General features: G+C 44.2%; 1 protein-coding gene across 1 annotated transcript; it reads left to right on the top strand.

The window, feature by feature from the left end:
• The first annotated feature begins 737 nt into the window (after positions 1–737).
• On the top strand, positions 738–21,917 carry LOC125440062 (testis specific 10 interacting protein). Its single transcript, XM_048509610.1, has 8 exons — positions 738–884; positions 8,170–8,337; positions 9,039–9,741; positions 13,261–13,480; positions 15,600–15,767; positions 20,403–20,502; positions 20,923–21,047; positions 21,803–21,917. The coding sequence occupies exons 1-8, from the start codon at positions 738–740 to the stop codon at positions 21,846–21,848; spliced, it is 1,677 nt and encodes a 558-aa protein (XP_048365567.1). The 3' UTR covers positions 21,849–21,917.
• Positions 21,918–24,224: the final 2,307 nt, after the last annotated feature.

Below are 24,224 nucleotides of genomic sequence, written 5' to 3'. Positions count from 1 at the left end.
TTTTGGGGGGGAGGGGGAGAGATTGCTGTTGCACCTCACCTGTAGCCATACCAGCAATGGAAACCATGTGTAAAAGCCACTTTAGAGAGCAAATTCCTTCAGAAAACTTTTAACATACAATTTGTATTTCACGGGAGATGGCAGCTCTCCCAAGAGATAGATAAAAGAAACTGCTGCATTCTCAGTTTAGCGAAAGACTTCCGAAAGGCCTTTCTCCTGCACACAAAATTGTACCTTGATCCACTTGGTCAGATATTAAAAAGGTAGCCACTAATGGAATTTGTGGTTACAATGGTTAGTAAACCATAAAATAGTTCTTTGTAGAACTCCAAATGAGCCTAACAGGGTTTAGAAATAGAGGAACGATTTACAATATTTGCTAATGTGGGAAAGTTCAGGTTGAGGCCTATTATCTTTCGACAATATTTTTTCTTGGCACTGCTGAAAAGATTCCATGGTAAAGAGTTGGCTTATGTGGCTTGATTTAATTTAAGAATCTGTATATTGCATCTATTACTTCACCTAATTTCACGGTTGGTGTATAGTGCCGGTTCTGAGATTTAAGTTCAAGCACTACCACTAGAGTTGCCATGACAACTTCTTGGTACCAACTGCCGGATGGAAGAAACCATGTTTTGTTCCAGAAGCCACCTCTCCCTAACACGGCCTGTTCCAGAAGTGGGCTTGTTGCTGTGGTAACCAAAGAGCAGCTTGGCCTGTTCCATGTTGTGGGTGCCATGCTGAACCCTCATCGCCAGTCAGTGCTGACCAACGCATGTATCAAACCCTCTGTGGACCCCCTTAACCGGATACCTGGCACCATCTATGAACCAAAAGGGCAGGTTCGACTCTTGGGGCTGATTTCGGAAAATTGTCCTTTGCAGGTAGAATGGAGCACCCTGCTGGAATTGTTTGCTTAATTAACAGGAGAGTCATATATCAACCCTCTCAATTATGCTTCACACCACTATTGTTTAATGTTTTATTGCTGCCGGCACAATATATTATAAAGAAATTCCCTGTGTTAGTGACATACAATATACAGACTGTGGCTCATTCCGCACACGCAGAATAATGCACTTTCAAGCTGCTTTCAGGGCTCTTTGAAGCTGTGCGGAATGGCAAAAACAGTTGTGAAAGCAGCTTGAAAGCAGCTTGAAATTATTTTGCGTGTGCGGAATGAGCCAAAGGGATGGGGGGTGGGGATTATGAAGAATCACTATATAGCTTGAACCTGGTTTCATAACATACATCAAGGAAATTGGATATGAGGAGATGGAAGACAGGGTCTCCTGTTCTCCTGTCCTCTTCCTCATATCTGGGAGAAAATTTAGTATGAGGAAGGGGTGGAGATAGATGCCAGGACTTTTACTGCTCAGAAGAAGAATATGTCTAGTGGTTTTTGTGTGTTTTGACTATCAAGCCACACCAGACTTATAGTGACCCCCTTGGGTTTTTCAAGGCAAGATGTCCATAGGGGGGTTGCCGTTGCCTGCTTCTGTGTAGCAACTCTAGACTTCCTCAGTGGTCCCCCATTGAAATACTAAGCAGGGCTGACACAACTTAGCTTCCAAGACCTCAAGAGACTGGGTTAGTCTGGCCTATCCAGGTCAAGGCATTCTAATCTTTAGTACAGGGAAACTGTATGAAGTTGCTGTCTTGGATATTCTTTGCATTTCTATGGGTTGGTTAATAATAGACTACAACCTGAAAAAAGCATGTTTGAATTCCCACTCTACCATGGAAGTTTGCTAGATGACCTTGGGCTAGAGATTCCTAAGCTACCCAACAGTGTAGGGCTAGAGATACCTTGGGCTGGAGATACCTAAGCTACCCAACAGTGAGAGATACCTAAGCTACCCAACAGTGTAGCTGGGTGGATAAAACAGGTGACTTTGGATCCACACTGGGGAGAAACTAAGTGGGGAAAAATGTTGTGGAAAGTGATGAGAATATTAAATATGGTTTTTGTTTGCTGACGTAGATAAGCTGTGAGTGGTAACGTAAGAATCCTTTCTTTATTGTATGCTCACTGAAGCTGTGAGTAATTGGACCACTGGTGAACTGAACAGAGAATTACAGGATTGTCGAAGGCTTTCACGGCCGGAATCACTGGAGTGCTATGTAGTTTCCGGGCTCTATGGCCGTGTTCTAGCAGCATTCTCTCCTGACGTTTCGCCTGCATCTTCTGAAGATGCCAGCCACAGATGCAGGCAAAATGTCAGGAGAGAATGCTGCTAGAACACGGCCATACAGCCCGGAAACCACACAGCACCCCAATTACAGAATTACAGATATCTTGGGCCCACACTAAAAACAGTGACTATTTGGATATATCCATTCTCTTGTCAGTTGCTGGATTCTTAAGTGTTTGAGAGTGGGGGAGGGGCAGAAGGGTCCCTGGAGCATGAAAACCTCTTCCCTCTAGCATGCACTACTCTAGGCAAGTCAGTAGGGAGGCAAAGGAACTCTGCATGTGCTCAAAGGAGGTCTCTAACCAGCATGGTGTAGTGGTTGAAGTGTCAGATTAGGATCTGGGAAATCCAGATTCAGATCCTCACTCGTGCCATGGAATCTGTAGATGCCAACAAATCCCTGGAGAAACTTATAGAACTGGACTGACGCCAGCCCCTCGATGCCAATTTCCCTTCCCAAATTCGTTTAGTATCCTGGAACATTGCGGGTTGGAACAACAAAGTTGCAAGACCTGAGTTTAGGGAAATGTTAACGGGCTATGATGTTATCTTGCTGCAGGAGACTTGGTCTGCATCTCAGATCTTTCTCCCGGGTTTTTTATCATATTGTGTCCCAGCCTTTAAAGCAAATTTAAAAGGAAGGGCCCAAGCAGGTTTATCAATACTAATTAACTCTAACTTTGATGTCCATGTGAAGGTTCTCCCGGCAGCTTCCAAATTTGCACAATCTGTTCTGTTAACTAATGAACATTTTAACACAATTTTAACAAATGTATATTTACCTCCACTTACAGATAGACTCGAGTTATCCAACCAATGGCATGATTTTGGTAACTATTTTGAAGAGTTACTGAGGTGAAATTCCCCTCAGCTGACTTCATAGTGGCTGGAGATTTTAATACCAGACTGAGGGAAATATGAACGGAGCCCTATATGATTCTTGTTGGGGTTGACCCAGAGTTCTTACCAGAGGGCTGCTGTCTATCTAGAATATCTAAAGACAAGACAATTAATGTAGCTGGAGTTTATTTGTTTAAATTTTGTATCCAGTTTTAATCTGACTATTTTAAATGAAAATGACCAATTTTAGCGGATCAGGTGAATTTACATATCTCTCAAAAAGAGGGTGCAGTGCTCCTGACAAGGTCCTAGTCACTAAAGATGAAACATGTTAAAAGAATTTTAAGATTAGGTTTTAAATCGCCTTAGAAGCGATCATCACCACCACTTCACTTCTCCACCATGTCCAAATAAAACCACTCCCTTTTCTGAGACTCAAAACCAAAGCTAAGCCGATTCCACCGAAATTAATTCAGGAATGAGATTTGGCCTAAAGAAATAATACTAGGGAAGTCAGCACCCTATTCCAGCTCCATGGCCCCTAGATCCACTCACTCTTCCAGCTATTAAATCCTGTTTGTGTTTCGCAGCACATTTGAAGAGCTAACTTAGGAGGATTATTGCGCACACTACTCAGGCTACTTGGGATGCTGTAGGAAAGAACCAAATCAAGAAGTCGACATGACCTAGTACTAAATGATGAATATTCTCCTTTCGCGAGGGACTCTTACCCGGGAGACATATGCAATCTTTAGAGATGCCTCCTGTAGTAACACCTTGGGTACATACTTCTCCCTAAAGAACCAACTTCGCAGTATTCTCAAAGAGCGATAAATTGATACTACTAAATGATCACTAGCAACGCTTGTACAGGCAATAAACTGTAGCGACTCAAAGAAGTTTTGGTCCCTTGTGTCCAATGACTCAGGTTCACTTAGTTTCCACGCAGCTTGTATACCCAGTCATATCTGGCAGAAATACTTCCTTGATGTTTTTAATGAGACCCTTCATTTTCCTAATTTTCATGTTTCTGCCTACATAGCGACAGTCCAGAGTGGCCCCTGTCGCAATGTGCAGAAGAAGTCGCGTGAAATTGTGCTTAAATTAAAAGGACCACAAGGCTCCAGGACCCGGGTGAGTTCCCCCCAGAGTTATTTAAGAACTTTTGTTGACTGGTGGTCCCGGTACTAGCTTTTCCAGCTCTTTTTACATCCGTTAATCAAACGGCTCTTGTACCATCCAGATTGGACTTATCGCGATTATAATTCCCTGTCTTCAAAAAAGGGAGATTTTTTGCTCCTTCCAATTACCGATCCGATTAGTTTATTGTCCATCACTGGCAAAGGTATATGCAAAATATTTTGCTGCACAATAAAGCTTTCTCTTCATGGATTACAGAAAACAAAATCATTGGCCCAGAACAAATAAAGGATTTCAACATGGGAAATCTACTTTAGGTCATTGTTTGATCCTATAGGACTCTCGTCACAAAATACACCAGCGGAAGCCAAATCATCCCTGTTTGTGGCCTTTTTGGACTTAAAGGTGACTCCTGTCTCAGAGATCTATTGTGGAAAAGAACTTGTTAATCCTAGGAGATTGACAGAAGGCTTCACCCTTACATCTAGTAATGGCCTTACATCGCCTTCAATTACTACCTGTCAAGTCAAATGCTCTCCTGATAGGGTATACTTAGTCCTTATATACCAATTAACAGGGGGGTGTCAAAACAGGGGTGTGTTTTGGCCCCAACCCTATTTAATCTTTTTTTAAGTGATCTGGCTTCCTTTTTTTTGATGGAGGATTCACCGCACTGCCCTGCGCTGAATCATATGACCAATACAGCTTTACTTTTGGCAATGCTGATGGCCAGCTATATTACTCTCCGTTACAAAAGCTGGCTTGGCAGCTTACTGGCATACGCTGGTGTTGAATAATTGCTAGTCCATAATAACCCTGGCCAGCTTAACAATTTTTGCAAAGTCCAAAAATAATGGTTTTTTTTTTGCTTGTTCTTGAGAGACCATTTAGTTGGCCCAATAAATAATGAGCAGAAAGCTTGAACAGGTCAAACATTTTAAATACCACTGGGTCTCCATTTTAAATTCACTAACTCCTCCTTGGGGTTTACCCCAAAGAAATTGGCCATTGAATCAAACGGCAACTTAGTTTGCAAGGCCATTAGCCGCTATTTTACTTCAAAGGTCATGAATTTGTACCATGCAGCCATTAAAGGCATTTAATGCTAAAATCCACCATGACAAATTACTATCACGGAATCCCACTGTGGATACAAGCATGGAGCTCGCGATATGGAAGAGTTTAGTCATGCTTTCTCTATAGTATACTCGTTGCTTACACTCACTCAGTCCATATGTATATAGCTAGGTCTGCTTGTTTTGGAGGTGGGCCAACATCTACTCCAATACAAGAGCATGGTGCATGACCTTCCAATTCTGGATCACGATTGTTATTTAACAACTGTCACAAAAGCTTTACCACTACCAGGCTCTTTCTTTCATAGCCAAAACGAGTGGTGAGTCCTTTTGTTGGCGAAAATCCATCAGAAATGGGTCTATCCTTGGATGCATTGGTTTTAATGAATGCCAATGAGCTAAAGCTGACTATCAAAAAAAGAGATTGTATGATCTCGAGTATAGTCACCTGATGCAGCAAGCTAATAAACGCTGCTATCCATTGCCCTTGGGTATACCATTAAAACCCTATCACCATGGCCAAGTATTTCCATTTGGTCTTAGAGACCCCAAATTGCTTTGACGAGCCCTGACCCTTGCCAGGTGCAATATTCTCCCTTCAGCTACCACTCAGGGCAGAATACAGAAAGTGCCTTTTAATGAAAGATTTTGTCCCTGCAGTTCAGCTTACGAAGAATCAATCCAACACGTGATATTACACTGCCCGTTACACAGTTTAGCCAGGAATAAATATCTAAACCCGTGGTTAAAACCCCCCCATTGATAATATTAATCTATCAATTGTGGTAACGATGTTGGATTGTGGTTCTGCAAGTGTATTGGAAGCGCTGGCTAACTTTTTGTGCTCTGTCATCAGCAAACGGTTATAACTGTACTGGAGATTGTATCATTACACTGAGGTCGCCATTTTTCTGGTATATTGCTGCTGTTTTAATTATGCCATTAAAGGTTTATATATATACTTTAGCCATGGAATCTGGTTAGGTGGTTTTGGGCCAGTTAAGGCACTATGCTACACCAGGGACTTTCCAGTACCTTCAAAGTATGCTTAGACCAGCTAGGTCTCTGTTGAACCTTTAGGCAAAGAAGTACGTAACTAAATGCAAGGTTAAGTGCTACTTTCTCCCAGAATTGGTTGTGGGTGAAGCTTCCATACGGAATCTCTACAAAGAGCCAGACGTATTTCCCTGTTTAAAGTGGATCAAAGGAGAATTTCTTTTTATCCAAATTATGCAAGGAAGCCAAGGAAGCCCCATGGGTTGTGCCCAGAAGCTCCCAAAAATGCAGGGGCAAGCTGTTTTCCATTGGGGCTAAAAAAAAATGTGGAACTGACTTAAGAAAGCGTGACTAGACCAGGTTGGGCTAGCTCTAGCTGGTGGCTAGAAGGTCATGGCTGGAGGCATCCTGTTCAACAGTAGCCCAATGCTGAACGTGTGTTTCTGGGCTCTTGAGACGGATTAAGGATTCTGTTGGTGCACTGCCCACCCCATTCCTTGAGAGGCTTCCTGCCAGACTGACCAAACTGGTCTCTGCACGATACCAGAGACCTTCAACATCCATGCTGGGGCTGCAGTATCTTGTTTTAACTTTGTTTGATTGTTAGTTTTGTATTGTTTTCGGGTGGTCTTGAGATACAGTTTTAATTTTAAGTTGCCTTGGGCATCTTATGGAAAGGCATCCTACAGAATTTTTCAAAGTAAGGGAATCTGTGTAAAGTAAGCTTCATGGCTAACCAGGGATTTTAATCAGGTTCCATTATAAATCAACAAGTTTTTCTTGTTCTTCTGAAATTGTGACATATTAGTTGTAGAGAATTTCATATGGACTTACCTGGAGGCAATTGATATTTTAGTATTTCTTATCCCACCCTTCCTCCAAGGGGCTTGGGGCTATGTGCATCATTTTCCCTCCCTCTTTTAATCTTCACAACAACTCTGTGAGAGAAGTTTGTTTATTTCATTTACTTTATACCCCGCCTTTCTTCCTCATGGACACCCAAAGCAGCTTACACAGTTATCCTTTTCTCCATTTTATCATCACAATAACCCTGTGAGGTAGGTTAGGCTGAGAGTATGTGACTAGCCCAAGGTCCTCCAAACAAGCTCCTAAGGCAGAGAGAGTGGAGATTCGAACCTCAGTCTCTCAGGTTCTAGTCTAACATTTTAACTGCTATACCAAAGTGACAAGGGCGTTTTCCCCACAGACAATATATCCTGGGATAAGGAGATGAGACATCCCAGTTTGGGCATGGCTTCCGCATGGCTTCGAGGCCTAACTCAGGCCGCCTCGTGAGATTTCCTTTATTCCGCGACTTTCAAAAAATGATGAAATTGGTGGTTCTTTTGAAAAAGCCTGTGCCACTCCTGCTCCCATGCAAACACCGCGGGAGATGGGCCGGTTTATTTTTCCGACTTGGCCACCTGCTCTCCCCTCCCCTTAGCTGCAGCCAATCAGAACGTCGGAAAAACGGAATCTATGTAAATGTATGCAAACTACATAAACTATGTAAACAATGTAAACGTAAACGTTCATATGGAAAATGAAAATAAACTGGGGGGCACGTGCTTAATTCACTGGAGTTTTTCCTCCCAACCTGAACGCACTGACGGTCAGCTGTGTGAAGGGAGAAACCTGGATACAAACACCCTGAGATATATGATCCCGAGTCCATCCCAGGAAATTTTGTCCGTGGGGAAAACGCCAGTGAGACAGAATTGCCAAGAAAGACTGTGACTGACCGAAGGTTACCCAGCAAGATTGCTGGCAGACTGGAGATTCAAACGTGGGTTTCCAAGATTCTAATCCAATACCCTAGCCACACTGGCTATAGAGCAAGAAATTCTTGCAAACTGCCAGTGAAGCTACATATTATTTTGTGATAGTACTACATCTAAGCTAAATGTTGTCTGTGCACACAGGAAGACTATTTGGATGCTGGAGATGGAAAGCTGATCTGTATGAAGCGAACAAAGAAGAAGAGTGCCACCTCGATTGGGAAGAGCAGCATGGAGCCGGAGAAAGAAGGCCTAAATTTCACTGATGCCTCAAACAGACGGCCAGATTCCAAGCCAAGCAGGCAAGTGGTTGCACTGGGGCAGAAGACTGAAGAAAAGGCTGTTCTTGGTAATGGAGGTGTTGCAGGAAATGGTGTATTTGTACAATCCTACATTGAAGCTCTCTTGCTGCTTGGGTTCAACAAAGTTGATGTAGCTCAAGATATGTACAGAGCTAGAATTCGGAAAGCTCTTTTGGTAAGATATTTTGATATGAGCTGTCCAGCAGTTCAGGGTTAGCGTTTGTTTTAGGATTAAAATCCCCCAGTGTTTGAAATCTTCTTGGAATCTCTTGGGGTAGCAGCTCAGGTTGTGAAGGGGATATCTTTAATTGAACTTACCAAGAACCTGGCCTCTTTGCTTTGTACTTGTGTGTATTTAAAGTGCCATCGAGTCACAGCTGATGTATGGCAACCAGAGGGTTTTCAAGACAAGTTTTTGCCATTGCCTTCCTCTGCAAAGTTGTCTTTAGTGGTCCTCCATCTCAGTACTGATCCTACTTCCCTTCAGCAATTTGATGAGCTGGGACTATATTATTCCATGCCCTGTCTCCTGCTTTGTACTTAGGATTGGCAAATCTTTAAAAATTGACTTCTTTGCTAATAACATTATTTTTTAAAAAACAGGCAAAAGGGAATGGAGCAAAGGCAAGTTAGAAAAAATAAAGCAGGAAGGAGATCAGGTCTGTGTCTGACTGGAGTACTGTTTTCCCTAGGCAGCAAGAAGCACCAGAGGAGCCCATACCACGCCCCAAGACCTTCTCCCCATGCCCTTTGTCGCCTCCTGAGCACCTCAGACAATCGAGTTCAGGTTCATTTCCATTCCACTGGATGTGGGAGAGATTCTCTGTCGATGGCCAAGCCGTATACCAACAGCGGTCCTTAGAGAAGGCTAAGAAGAATTCCTCCAAGGATTCCAGGAGCTCTGCTTGCGAGTCGTTTAGCACATCAGAGCCAAACTCGAGCTCCACCAGGATCTCTAGAGACAACTATTGCCTGGCTGAACGTGGGACATCAGGACGTTCCAGGGAGCTCCGCTATAAGCATCAGAAGCACCACCAGTTCATGGGCCCACCTCCCGGGAGTTCCCTTTTGCCTCTGTACTGGAAGATGGAGGCTCGGTCTGAGGCTCGGAAGCGCCAACTGCGCCAGGAACGCCAGCACTGGCTCCAACTTGCCCAGCAATTGCTGAGCCTTGAAGATCGGTCCCCCTGGTATGAGAAAAGGCTCTCAGCCAAGAAGCTGGAAGAGAAACTGAGAGCGGAACTTCTCTGCCTGGCCACAGAACCCATGGAGCCCAGTTCACAAAGGAACAAAATCAAGGCCAAGACCGCCAAGGAAGAGCCAACATTCAAACCCACCATCAACCACAAGATCCCCAATTTCAAGAATTTGCAGAAGCGTTTCCAAGAACAACTTGAGCAAAAGAAAGATCAAGGTGGAGAGCAGGAGTCAGTTTATTTAAAAAGGAAGGTGAAGGGGTGCATAAGGGATGATTCAATTTTTTTTTGCACATGTTCAGAGTTATTCCCTCTCTTTAGCTATATCCATTGGCAGATCCTGCAAGATCTGAAGTTGGTTCACAATTTTATAAAAAGCAATGTGACAAAAACTGAGCCACCTCAGGTGAAAACTCTTGCAAGCTGCATTTGGAATACTATGTCCCGTTCTCATTGCCCTGTTTCAAAAAGGGTATTGTAGCTTGAGGAAGTATTGCAGAAGTCAAAGGGGCCATGATTGTGTTGCTGTTGTAGTGATAGTTGAAGGGGCAGGCCTGCAGTGGAAGCCACAGGTCTGCCCATTGTCATCTTCAGTATAGAACTATTTCCTTTTCAATGACCTATTCGTCAGCCCAAGATCTCTTTCTCTACATAGTCACAACTGGTTCAGACCTTGTCAGTGTCTTTGCAGAAAAGATTTTTGAGGGGGTCTATTGTAGCAAACCATAACAGAAGTCCCAATGGCACCTTAAAGATAAACAACATGTATTCCAGAATGAACTTTCATGAACCAGAGCTCACATCCTCAAGTACAGCACAAAGAAATAAAATTATTTACCCAGTTTTAAGAAAGTTTCAAAAGGGGTGGGGGAACGGGGGAGGAGTTGAGCTAAGAGAGGCCTGGAATCATAAATCAGCTGTGATTCCTTATTGATTGATTGGATTTCATATCCTGCTTTTCCAGAACTAACAACCAGGCTCAGAGCTGCTGGCGAAACATGAACTATACGTACATCATATCAAAACAAAATAATAACAATAACCAGAGCCATAGCGAGGGGAACTGTGCCCAAGGCACGTGAGCGCCCCCTGCCCCTGCCATGCCTTTGCCAGCCCCAGAACGCCCCGCACCCGCCCCAGTGCGTGCCTGGTGCGTCATGCCTCCGTCCCTTTGGCGCTATGCCACTGACAATAACACATTAAAATCCCCCTCCAGACGGTATTTAGACAATTGTTTAAAACAATTTAGAAGTGCCAATAGGATATCCCAGCTACAATCAAACTAATACCCTCCTATTCTACTTTATTTTAGATGTATATCAAATAATGCAGCCAGAGGAGGATTTTGGGAGGCCATGAGTTATGCCTCAGTGGCTCTCAACCAAAAAGAACCTGTCTGGGCATTATACACAACAGGATGATGAGAGGGCTCAGAGGTGCTAACAGCTCTCACATGCCTTGAAAATAAACAAAAGGGTGATATTGGCTGACTTTGCACTTTCTAAATGCCCCGTGACTTAGCCGGGGGAGTGTACCTGCTGCGGGGTTTCTTGCCCTGGCATGTAGTTCTACCCACTGCAAGCTACCCAAGCCTTAAATCCTTTGCTCTTCAGGAGCCAGCTATGAGGGAAGCCCCAAATGGTTCCCCTACAGAATCTGCAGGGACTTTCCCATAAAAAGCACTGCTGCTGGCACCCATGCAAGCTCTTCCTGGGCAGGCCCTTTTCTGGCTACCACATGCATGGGCAGCCTCTGTTCCCTGCGTTTGGATCGGTTGAATCTTGCCCAAGGGAGCGGGGGGTGCGCAACGCACGGGGCATGCGCCAGTGCAGGGCGTTTTAGGGCGTTTCAGGGGGATTCTGGGGTGGACAGAGGCATGGCAGGGGCGCAGGGCACACGTGTGTCCTGGGCGCAGTTCCCTCTTGCTCCGCCCCCCCCCTTTCACTATTTTAGTTTTGAACACAAAACAGGGGCTGAGAATTTGCGCCCTTGCCTATCCCTCCCCCGTCTAAAATCCTTGCATGTGCGAGAGAATTGCCGCCCTCTTGATTGCGGCGCCTGCACACACCGCTTTTCTGCCCAAGGTTTCCCCCTCCTTTCTAAAAATCAAGGTTTTTCCCTCCATTTTTTTTCCACTGCAAGGTGGGGGGAGGGCGGCACTTCTCAGCGCCTGTCCATTGGTGGGGCAGGGGAGAGTGGCGAGGTGGGAAAACTGGCCCCGTTTCTGCTACAGAGGAGTTTTGCACGGCAGTGGAAGTCTCCGGAGCAACAAAGGGGCATTTCAAAAGGACCTCAACCTTTGTAGTTCAGGAAATTTGCAGAGCAGAGCCACTGCTGCAGAGCGGCTCCAGGACAGAAACATGACAGCCACACTGCAGCACCAGGGGCTGTGCAGAACTCCTGATTGCATTGGGGCATTCCCCGTGCCAAGAGAGGGGTAATTTCGGCATGCAAAATCAGCCAGGTAAATAACAAACTGATTAAGGAAGAGGCATGCCTCACTTCAAATTTGCTTACATGGTATATCTCTTATTTATTCTGCTCAGCTAAGTGTGGCATGTTCTAGTGGTATGTCCCTCCCATGTAAGAAATTTTGCCAGCAGGATGCACCTTGTGTTTTTCACCCAGAAAATATAAACTTCCTCACCAAATGGGACTGCCACCCATAGCTGATAGCTCGAAATAGGCTAGAATATGTCCAGGTGGACAGCTCTTTCATAGATGTACTTTTCCACAGCTTTCACATTTATTGTCTCGTGTGTTTCATTTTGCATTGAGTTTTTTTTCTTTTCCTCATATGTTTTGCTCTGTCCAGTGGGTGCTTCAATGTTTTATCACATTTTTAATCACAATGTTTTTTCACAATGTTTTATCATATACCCCAGTAAAAAAACGTTGAAGTGACCATTAGAGGAAGCAAAACACATGCAGAAAAGGGGGGGGGGGGCGCAACACAGTAAAGAAACACAATCTATGAAAACAAGACCTACCAGAAAGCCCAGATGTCAGAGATCTGTGGTCATTCGTGGTCAGGGTAGGTTGGAACCAGAGCAATGGGGTGGGGAATTTCAATTAGTGGTCCCTGAGTAACAGTCTTGGGTAGGAAAAAAGATTGGCAGCCCATCTTTTTCTGTACCGGAGCTAATAGACATCAGGGGGAGGGCAATTTCTGTCTGGCAAATATGTGAATTGGCATAAAGGTATATCTTTAGCTGGATCAGGTATGGGGTGGCTGAGTAGCTTGCAGGAAGCCTTTCACCACCTGCATTTATCCTAATTCCTTCTCACAGAATGTCTTCCTTCTCCCTTTGGGCACTTATAGACTTCTAGCTTGCAAGACCATTGAACAGAGCAACTGGGTCTTTGCAAGACCACATCTTTTCCATCCAGAAGTCAACCAGCATGTGCCTAGATTAGATTTTTTTTTTGTACAAAAACCCACAGGCTGTAATAATGAACTTTCTATATAGCATTGATTTAACTAATTTAACAATGTATACCTACTTCCTCCCTTTGTTCAACTATAAAAATATAAAACACCTTAAACAGAACAATAGTAATGGTGCTTTTAATAAGTATGTGGACATAATCAAAGTGAATGTATATTAAAATCTACTGAGTTCCTTGGATTTTCTTGGGGGGGCCTCTTTGATGGAGCCTCAGCCTCCCTGCAGGTTTAAGAATCTCTGAAGATCGTGAGTCCCTCATTAATACCTATTTTCCTCTGCCCTGCCCAGCAAAACTCACCGTCTGTAAGCCTTTCCGCCTTACCTCTGCTGGCAGCTCCCAATCATTCTCTGGGGAAGAGGACAGACAGGATCAAGAAGACCCTTTTAATGAAGTTGGCAACTTCTATGGAGTTAACTGGAGGGCTCAGTCTTGCCCAGACTTTGGTCCTCCTAGTATTTGTCCAGTGATGCACACCAAAACCTCTGATAAGCGACAAGAGGCCAACAGGTAAGCAAGAGCTACTTCAGTCCTGTCTGGTCAGGTGGAACACGTCATGTTATAATATTTCTTCTTCCATTCTTTTCCACAGTCTTGTAAGGAACACTGTGGGGCTGGAGTGGGGCAGTTGGCAAATTTAAAGTAAATTGTTCTGTCCATTGAACTCCCCACTCTCTCTCATCTTCCCCCATACTACTGGTCCCCACTGGTCCTTTCCAATAATAAACAATTCTGAATAATCCAAGATGTTTGATAAGGCTGCTCAAGTGTCCTCTTGGGCACTTCACCCCCTATTTATCATTCTAAAACTCAGTTACCAAGGAAGTGGTCCCAGTTCTTGGTGGCTGGATTGATTTCCTTGTTACGTCAACCTAAGCCCCCCAAAGTATCAAGCTCCTCAGAGGAAAAGAAACCTGGGCAGAAATGCTGGCAGAATGAAATGCATGGCAATGGTGCGTCCAACTTGGCAGTGGAGCGTAACGGAAGAGAAAGGAGCTCATGGGGCAATTCAGAATGACATTCAAGAGAAGCCTGGAGGCCTGGGATTGATGAAAGCAAGTGGCAAGTTGGAAGCCATCCCAGGCTGATTTCATATGGCTGTTTTGGTACCCCAACAGATGTCTTTTTCCCAGTGTCTGCACAGCATCGTTGTGCATTTGTGCACCTTCCAGATATTCCCCCTAATTTTCTACAGTCTTTCCTAAAACCTGCTTGGGAACAATCGTGTTTGTAAGATCATAGCCAAAGTATGGTTGGGGAAAGGAAGGTGAAGATTGTTTCAGGAGCCAGCCACATCAGCAACATTTTCCTTGTAGTTAACCCCTGCTGATTCCATCCTGCCTCCCAAGCCTTTTCATTTTAGATCAGTAAACAACATATTACTATAGTGTAATAATGCTATAGCAGCATATTGATATAGTATTATAGTTCTATAGTGATATATATTGCTATAGTGTCATAATGCTAAAGCAATTTTAAAGCCCTCTGGTGGTGGTGAGGATGGCAGTTGTGGGGGCTGAGGCAAGGAAAGTAAAAACCACCATGTGTTGCCAATGTGAGTGCCTCTGCATTCAAAGCCACAATGCCAACTACGCAGAGGACAATGTGAAAGGACCCATACTCCATCTTGAATAAATCTCAGCTATAGACTGAAGTTGTAATGATGGGGCAGTACTTTACATGCCAGAAAGAACAAGATGTATCACAAGGCAGGCGTATATTTAGCAATAGCATGGAAGGGTTTGTTTCAAAATGACTTTTCCCACATCCTCACCCCATTTTCCTCAATGCCGTGCATCCAGCCCAATTGAAAATATTGTACTTGTTAGAGCTACATTCAGGGCTGGTATCAAGGGATGGCATTGTTGGACATCTGCTGAGGCTCATGGTCCATAAGAGGGCCCACCGACAACCACAGACCATATCCATATATTGTCGAGGGCTTTCACGGCCGGACTGAACTGGTTGTTGTGGGCTTACCGGGCTGTGTGAGTATGGTCTGGTAGATCTTGTTCCTAAAGTTTTCGCCTGCATCTGTGGCTGGCATCTTCAGAGGTATATCACAGAGAAAACACACTTCTCTTTGTGATACACATGAAGATGCCAGCCACAGATGCAGGCGAAACGTTAAAAACAAGATGTACCTGACCACGGCCACACAGCCCGCAAAGCCCACAACAACCATATCTATATACTTCCATTAGAAATATCAGCTTCAAAGACCCTGTGACATCACAGGGGTCTTTGGAGTGATGTTCCATTCTGTGTGAAAAGGGAGACTGGAGAGGGAGCAGACTGGGACCCCTTTTAACCTTTTGGCAGCTATAAAACTTACACCGCAAAAAAGCTGCACTCCACCCTTTCCTCCGGGAGGGATGCTGTGTGTACACACCTGCATGGAACTCCTTACTATTTTACACCTTCCTGAAGAGAACACCACCTTGGGGATAAACCTGTTTAGCAGCCAGTATATTGCCTACTCCTTGTTTTACTGTAAATCTAGCTGCGATTCACAAATTTAACCACAGTCCCCAAAGCTCAACCCCTCTTCCAATCTTACGGCAAAATGCCCCTTTCCAGCCGCCTCTTTCCCCACCCCTGAAACTTGTGTGCTGATATCTTTTTGTAGACAGCTGCTGCTAGAATGGGAACGGCGGGAACGGCAGGAGAAGCTGCGGGCTGAGTTTCGCAGGCTCAAGGAACAGCAAGTGCAGCAGGAAGTGGCCAAGTGCCTGGCAGCTTACCGGAGCCCAGGCCACCCTGCCTTGATAGTCCAGAAAAAGAGGAAGGAACTCCGGTAGGCTGCAACAGCTCATCTCTGCACAGTTGCCTGTGGTCCAGAGTTCTGTTTCCTGACTTGTGCTCAATGACAGACTTCAGCAGTGCTGGGGTGGGAAGGGAATACATTCTGTTCTTGAGTCCAGAAATGAGTAAAGTATTTTTTAACCAGCAACCATCATACAAGATAGATGCTAGAATAGCAATCTGGAGACAGACAAGGAATGACGCTTATCAGGAGAGAAGATGCTGGCCTCCCTATCCTAACTAACTGGCCTTTCCTCTTGCTGCCACCTGCAGGGTCATCTTTTCTTCCTTTTTGTACGCCAGACACGGGTTATTCCCTCACCCCTTCTCAATGTCTGGTGTACAAAGTCCACAGAATTTCATTTTCTTACATAGACTGTCAAACTTTTCTCAACAAAGTGTCTTGGTGACTGCATCTGCAAAAATTTCTTCTGTAGGACAGCGTTGTATCTCAACAAGCCTTTCTTCTTGCATGTTTCTTTCTAGGTTTAGTTTAGTTGTTTAGTTCTTGAGTTGAATTTCTAAATCTGTGCAAGTTTTATGCATTCTTGGTTGTCTTCAAATAATTGTATCGGCTTGGGTTCATCTGTCCTCAAAGTCTTACAGTACCATCTTCAGTTGTCTGCACGCTTCTGATGAAGATACATATTCAGCTTCAGTTGAGGATGCAGTTTCTTGCTTTCTTCTGCTCCAGTGGATGACTCCCCTGCCGTAGAAGAATACATGTCTAGTCTGCATACCTGTATTGCACTAGTCTGGGATTATCACTTGTTGGTAATTTTAGTTTCATATCTGCAATGCTGTGCAGGTACTTTGCAAGTCTTTCGACTGCATCCCAGTTCCTTTTGCTTGGAGATTCAGTTTTTCTGCATAACGTGCCCACAGCTGCTATGATGTCAGGGCGTGTCAGTGTGCTTATGTACAGCAACTTCCCAAAGCTTCTCTCTCTCTCTCTCTCTCTCTCTCTCTCTCTCTCTCTCTCTCTCTCTCTCTCTCTCTCTCTCTCTCTCTCTCTATCTATCTATCTCTCTCTCTCTCTCTCTCTCTCTCTCTCTCTCTCTCTCTCTCTCTCTCTCTCTCTCTCTCTCTCTCTCTCTCTCTCTCTATCTATCTATCTATCTATCTCTCTCTCTCTATCTCTCTCTCTCTCTCTCTCTCTCTCTCTCTATCTATCTATCTATCTATCTATCTCTCTCTCTCTCTATCTCTCTCTCTATCTATCTATCTATCTATCTATCTATCTATCTATCTATCTATCTATCTATCTATCTATCTATCTATCTATCTATCTATCTATCTATCCAAATTTCTTAATTGCCCCTCCCAGAGGGCAATTTACAGATCGAACAACAATATAGTATCAGCAAGCTTAAAAAACCGTAAAATTTAAAAAGCTGAGTAGCAGTCTAGAATTTATAACACGATTAATTCAATTATAATTAAATCAGTCTAATTAAAAATTTAATTGCTCGTTGTCAGACAGAAGTTCACGACTTCCTTGCTGTTTCTGATAGTTAATTTCCACAGGAGTGCTTGCTGGTTTAGTTCCTTTCATGCTTATGCAGTCTGAAAATTGTAGGATTTTCAACTTCTCGTTTAGAATATAGCTTTTGTCTTCTTCTCATTCTATTTGTAGTCCAAGATAGTAGTTGATGTTTCCTAATTGTTTCACTTCAACGTCTTGATTCAGATACTCATACGTTTCACTATAGTCCTCCTTGTCTTCATAGCATAAAATCAGGTCATCCACATAAGAGAGAAAGTAAGTTCATTTGTTGTCTCTGTTTCTTGCCTTATTCAAATCCTTCTTTGGTTGGAATTTCATGGAGTTTTTAATTCCAATATTTTGCAGCGTGTTTCACCCCATAGATGCTCTTTGAAGTGTGCACAAAAGTTGCTTGTCTTTCGATTGTTCCATGCAAACATCTTTCTTTATCTCTCCAGTGCTCCCGATAAATTTCCTTGCTGCTGCTGTGCTCAAGAGTTTTCTTATTGAAGTATGTCTCTCCACTGATGCAAAGGTTTCATTACAGACCTCTTATTTTTGAGAATATCCTTGAGCAACTAATCTGGCTTTATATCTTTGTATTTTCCCTTCTATATTGTGCTTGGTTTTGAAGATCCACTAGCATCCCAGTCCCTTGGTGACTGTTCTGTCCAAGTTTCGTTTTTGATTATAGACTCAGTCTCTTCTCCGCAGCTTTTCTCTATTTCTCTGCTTCTTTTGAAGGCATTCTTGAAATGTCTTCTCACATGGAAGGTTCTGCTTTTGCTAGATAAGAAAGCCTTTTTGGTAGTACTCATTTGTTTGATTTGGTTGAATATCTGACATTTCTTTCTGCATACTTTTCTATTTGCTTGGGTTCTACTGGTGCACGGGTCTGCAACTTGCAGCTCTCCAGATGTTCATGAACTACAATTCCCATCAGCCCCTGTCAGCATGGCCAACTGGCAGGGGCTGATGGGAATTGTAGTTCATGAACACCTGGAGAGCCACAGGTTGTGCCAGCCATCATGGTGAGGTTCACTGTGTCTTCATTTTTCATCATCACTGTGCTTCACTTTTCTCTTTTGGCATAGATTTGATTATGTCAACTTTCTCCATGGTTTCTCCCTTTCATCAATGTAGGCCACACTGCATATCTTGACCCTTTCTGTCTCTTGGTTCCAAATCCAAATCCAAAACATTTATTAGGCATAAAACCAGGGTGTGTCATGAGTTCCAAATACAATAAAAAGAACTGGCAGTACACAGAGTAAAAATGTAGCAACAGCTTCAGAGATTTCAGCATTAGAGTTATTTAGAAGCTTAGCCATTTTTATCTTATCAGAAAGGAGTCTCTTGGTTAAGGATTCTGTATCTTTTGCATTTAAGTGCCTCGCTCCCCCCCCCCCCGAAAAAGCCTTCTTTTGTGTTAAGATTCATCTTGATTCACTTTTCTTTAATCACTCTTAGATTATTCAGGCTGGATTTGTGCCCTTGCCACAGTACAAGTGGTACTACGTGCACCCTTAGTAGGTAATCCACTTTTTAGCCAGGCTTGATTGCTTCTCTCCAATACTTGTGAGGTAGTTCTTCCTCAAAGAGCATACATCTAGATATTTCGGTGGGAGAACTATTTTTTGTTTATGATACAGTATTTTTCCTGGAGTGTGTGGGACTGTAAGCTGGTGTTCTTTGCCTTCCTTAGGAGCAGCAGTGGCATAGTGGTTAAGAACAGGTGTACTCTAATCTGGAGGAACTGGGTTTGATTCCCCGCTCTGCTGCCTGAGCTGTGGAGGCTTATCTGGGGAATTCAGATTAGCCTGTGCACTCCAACACACGCCAGCTGGGTGACCTTGGGCTAGTCATAGTTCTTCTGAGCTCTCTCCACCCCACCTACCTCACAGGGTGTTTGTTGTGAGGGGGGAAGGGAAAGGAATTTTTAAGCCCCTTTGAATCTCCTTGCAGGAGACTCAATCCAACTCTTCTTCTTCTTCTTCTTCTTCTTCTTCTTCTTCTTCTTCTTCTTCTTCTTCTTCTTCTTCTTCTTCTTCTTCTTCTTCTTCTTCTTCTTCTTCTTCTTCTTCTTCTTTTTCTTCTTCTTCTTCTTCTTCTTCTTCTTCTTCTTCTTCTTCTTCTTCTTCTTCTTCTTCTTCTTCTTCTTCTTCTTCTTCTTCTTCTTCTTCTTCTTCTTCTTCTTCTTCTTCTTCTTCTTCTTCTTCTTCTTCTTCTTCTTCTTCTTCTTCAGTCAACATCCACTGACTATGCTGTACACCACAGGAGGGTGCCATCATTGATCCTTTGTCTTGCTTGCTCATGATCTGCAGGCACTTTAAGAACCTCTAGCAAGCTTCTGCCTTTAATCAGATGTGCTTAATCTGGGCCAATGTAACCCAATGTGATTAAAACAACGGAGGTGAACAAACTGATCAAATTGTAGAGAAAGCTTCTATCAGAAATTAATATACTTGATAGTATAGAGAAGAGAACTTCCACAACTTCAGTCTCTCAACTAGTGATGGAGCTAGAAAGCTATCTCTGTTTTTTCTCTATGCTGTCAAGTATGTTAATTCTTGAATAAAGTTTTCTCCACACTTTGATTTGTGCACCCCTGTTGTGTTAATCATTCAGCCAACAATAGTGATCCTTAGATTCAGCCCTCTACCATAAGATAGGCTATTATGTTATTGAAAGTCCCCTCTGCACAATCCAATGACTGTTTAAGTAAGCAATGAGATCCCTTAGCCTTGGCCAAGGTAGTACTGTATTGTGCGGGGTGTGGGTATATGTGTGTGCGTGTGTGTGTGTGTGTGCGTGTAAAGTGCTGTCAAATCACAGCTGACTTATGTCAACCCTGTAGGCAAGAGACAGTCATAGGCAGTTTGCCATTAAATCCCTCTGTGTGGTATCCCTGGACTTCCTTTGTGGACTCCCCTCCAAGTACTAAACAGGGCTGACCTTGCTTAGCTTCCAAGATCCGACAAGGTCAGGCTAGCCTGGACAATCCAGGTCAGAGCACTATACTGTGGAATGACCTTTTTAAAAATGGCCTGTTTTTTGGGGGGGGGAGGGGAAGGTGGAAGTTTGGAAGGAGAACCAGAAGGCAAAGATCTTTAGCCACATTTCCTTCTTGTTGCTGCACAGGAGGCAGGAAAAGCAACGCATGGAAGCATATTCCTTGCAGCTGCAAGAGATGCAGGACCGTGTGGAGAGCCGGCCGTATCTCTTTGAGAGAGTCATGCAGGTGAAAGGGGAAGGGGGAAGTTCTCCTTGATACCATCCTAGGTAGCATCAATCCATCATCCACCACCTATCAGCCTTCCTTTAGTCAGGTTACTAAAGGATAGTCCACCCAAGGTATAGATCAAAGTGTGTACAAGTATTACATTGAACCATTTTGTACTGTTTATTATTATACAGTAATATATGGGGGGGAAAGAAAGGGGATGTTTCCACACAGTTGTGGCTCGCAAACAGGAGCAGCCTTTTTCTTAGCAGCCACAAAATGTCATCATACATTTGGGCACTTTCTAACAAAAGGGCACTTCAGCATCTCAAATGGAGAAGGAAGCACTCATTGCCAGTTATATGGTAGGGCCAGCTGTGGGACTAACTTTGTGCTCCTGCCATTTGAATGTCCTCTAAAAGAGTCTCTTCTTTTCAGGCCAATGCCCGTCAGGCTGTGGAGCGGCGTTTTTCCCAGGTTCTGTCTGCTCTGGGCATTGATGAAGAGATGCTGTGGAAGCATGCTATCCGGCAGACTGCTACCAAATACTCTTCCAAGGCCATGTAAGACTCTCAGGAACCAGGGGGGTGGGGCAAGGCCTTTGTGATGTTGTGGCTACGAGTGGTGGACTCTGATCTGGAGAACTGGGATTGATTCTCCACTCCTCCACATGAGCGGTGGACACTACTCTGATGAACCAGGTTTGTTTCCCCACCTCCACATGAAGCCCATTGGGTGACCTTGGGCTAGTCACAGTTCTCTCCAGATTCTGCCAGCCCCACCTACCTTACAAGGTGTCCATTGTGGAGAGAGGAAGGGGAGGTGATTGTAAGCCACTTTGAGATTCTTTACAGTTGAGAGAGGTGGGGTATAAATCCAAACCCTTCTTGTCCTCCTCCTCCTTCCCCTAGGGGGTCTTTCAACCAGAACTGTGCCTTTCCCAAAAGCCAAATGTGTATACCATGAAGTACACATTATATTTTCACAATAGGACAAATAGCACAGTGGGGAGGTTTGAACCCCATCTCTATGCATCATAGTCTCAATCTGAATCAGGCCGTGCATGTTCAGGAAGCACAGAACTGCAGCATCACTGTGGAAAACTTAAGATTCAGGTTAGCCCTCTGGGGCTGGAGGGCACAAAATTATTCTCTGTTCCTGAACTCTTCTTGTTGCTTTTGTGGCAAGGCAGCCTTGCACAGCTGGACTGCTGGTGGGGTGGGGACCCATGAAACATTTAAATTGTGGTCTGCTGGGCATGCCCCTTGCTTCAGCCTAGTACAGCTTGGTTTTGTAGTCCAACTATGTTGCATTTCAGGCGCAAGAGAACAAATTCTCCTGATGACTTCTCAGAGCAAATCTGACAGCTAAGAGAGAAAGAGAGAGAAGATCATCACGGACCACCATGTATCCCGGCCTTACAGTCATGGAACATTTGAAAATAAAGTTAGCTTTGGAAAACAGAGCTGCCCTCTGTGCCTGCTATGAGTAGGTGGGAAACGGGAAGTTGCTGTTTTTTTGAATGCTAGAAATGCTAGAAAGGGGTTCTGCTTGTTGCACAGATTCTACATTATTATAGTAGCAATGAGGAGAAGGAGTTATGTGGAGCACAGCAATACCTGTAAGCACATATCGCCTGCTTGAAGACCTCAAAGGACCTCCTGTCATAAGTCAGGAGGGTTCACTCTGCATTCTCTGGCCTTCTCTGTGTGTGACATATATTCACCATAGATTTGCTGCCTGATAGCTCTCTGATCCCACCCACTTGTAAAAGCCAATCTCCTTTTTTTTTTGATGCAACAGCCACACACACAAGCACCAAAAACGATCTGGCTGAAATCTACTCTTGTTTTAAAAGGCAAAACTATATCTCCATTCCCAATGATACATAGAATCATCAAGTTGTAAAGAACCTCCAAGGTCATCTAGTCCAATCCCCAGCACAATGCAGGAAATTCACAACTACCCCCCCCCCCGATCCCAGTGACCCCTGTTCTATGACAAGAAGGTGCCCCCCCCCCCCCAAAAAAAACCCTCCAGGATCTCTGGTCAATCAGCCTTTCCACACAGAAAAAATGCTTTAGCCTATTAATCATCTTGGTTTCCCTCTGCTGTACTTTTTCCAAGTCTACAATGTTCTTTTTGAGATACCACCATGACCAGAGCTGCACACAGAATTTCCAGTGAGTCCGCACCAGAGATCTTTACAGGGGCATTATAATACTGACTGTTTTATTTTCACTCCCTTTCCTAATAATCACTGGGCCAAAGTTTGCCTTTTTCACTGCTACAGCACAATGGGTTGACGTTTGTTATGGCTATTTGGTATGACCCTGCAGTCTCTTTCGCACTCAGTCCTAGCAAGTTCAGACCCCAAAAATGAAGTTTGGATTTTTCTGAACCATCTTACACTTATCTACACTGAAGTTTAATTGCTCACTCACCCAATCTGTGAAGATCCCGGAGGGTCTCTTCACAATCAGCATTAATTTTCACCATCCTGAATAATATTTATTTATTTATTTATAATTACATTTGTATACCGCCCCATCCCCTGAGGGCTCTGTTTATCCACTGAATAATATTTAGAAGGGAATAACTCTGCTTAGAATTGTACTGCACATCTCATAATTTCAGTGCACAGACCTTATTAGACCTTGGGCTATTTCTTAGTTTAATTTATACAAGAGGGAGAAAATTAAATCAAGATAGAGCAGAGGTAGGGAACCTTTAACACTCAAAGAGCCATTTGGACCCGTTTTCCATGGGAAAAGAAAACACTTGGAGCCGCAAATAATTTTTGACATTTAAAATAAAAATAACACTGTATATATTGGGTTTTTTTACCTTTTACTCCGCTCATTTTGAGAAGCGCATGGATGCATCTGCCCTGCTGCCTGCAGGGCGGGCAAGGATGGGGCCAGCGGGTCGGCCTCGCCGCTCCAACGGGGTGGGCGAGAGGGGAAGCCGGGCAATTGGTGCGCCCACCCTGCTGCCTGCAGGGCGGGCAAGGATGAAGCCAGCGGCTCAGCCTCACCGGCCGCCGGGAAAGCACCCGCCCTGCTCGAACAGGGCAGGCGAGAGGGGAAGCCCGCGGTGCGGCCCAGCCGGCCGCGGGCAATTGGTGCGCTTGCCCTGCTGCCTGCAGGGCGGGCAAGGATGGGGCTGGTGGCTCGGTTTGTGGAGCCGCAGTGCAAGGGCAGAAGAGCCGCATGCGGCTCTCGAGCCGCAGGTTCCCTACCCCTGAGATAGAGGAATTAATACATTTGGTTTGGAAGATAATCTGTGGGAAATCTGTATGCGTGGATTTGTGGAATCTAATGCTCAGACTCAACTGGTGACTGTCACAGAAACACACTACTTGAGAGTGAACTATCAAGAATTATGCCCCAAATCTGAAATGTCCTTAACAGAAAATATTAATCAATTGCAAACCAATTGGGAGGGGGCAAAAATGCTCAGCAGCTGTGATTGCCTTGCTTATTGTACAGTCTGGCTGGGATATTTCAGAAACCTTGGAGGGATATTTCAGAAACCTTCATTCCACCCATCCACACGCTGTTCAGTTTCCAAGCCTTGATAGCATGCATGCAAAGGAGTTGGTTTGGACACTGCAGATCTGAATGGCTTCTTTCATATTAGTCTCTTTGCATGCAGAAGGTTCAATCCACAGCGTCTCCAGTTGAATGGATCTCATGGTAGGTGATGTGCAGGACCTCAACCTGAAACCCTGGAGAGCC

Source organism: Sphaerodactylus townsendi, linkage group LG01, assembly GCF_021028975.2.
Source record: "Sphaerodactylus townsendi isolate TG3544 linkage group LG01, MPM_Stown_v2.3, whole genome shotgun sequence".
In the NCBI taxonomy this organism is placed as follows: Eukaryota; Metazoa; Chordata; class Lepidosauria; order Squamata; family Sphaerodactylidae; genus Sphaerodactylus; species Sphaerodactylus townsendi.
This window is presented reverse-complemented; position numbering and strand designations above follow the sequence as displayed.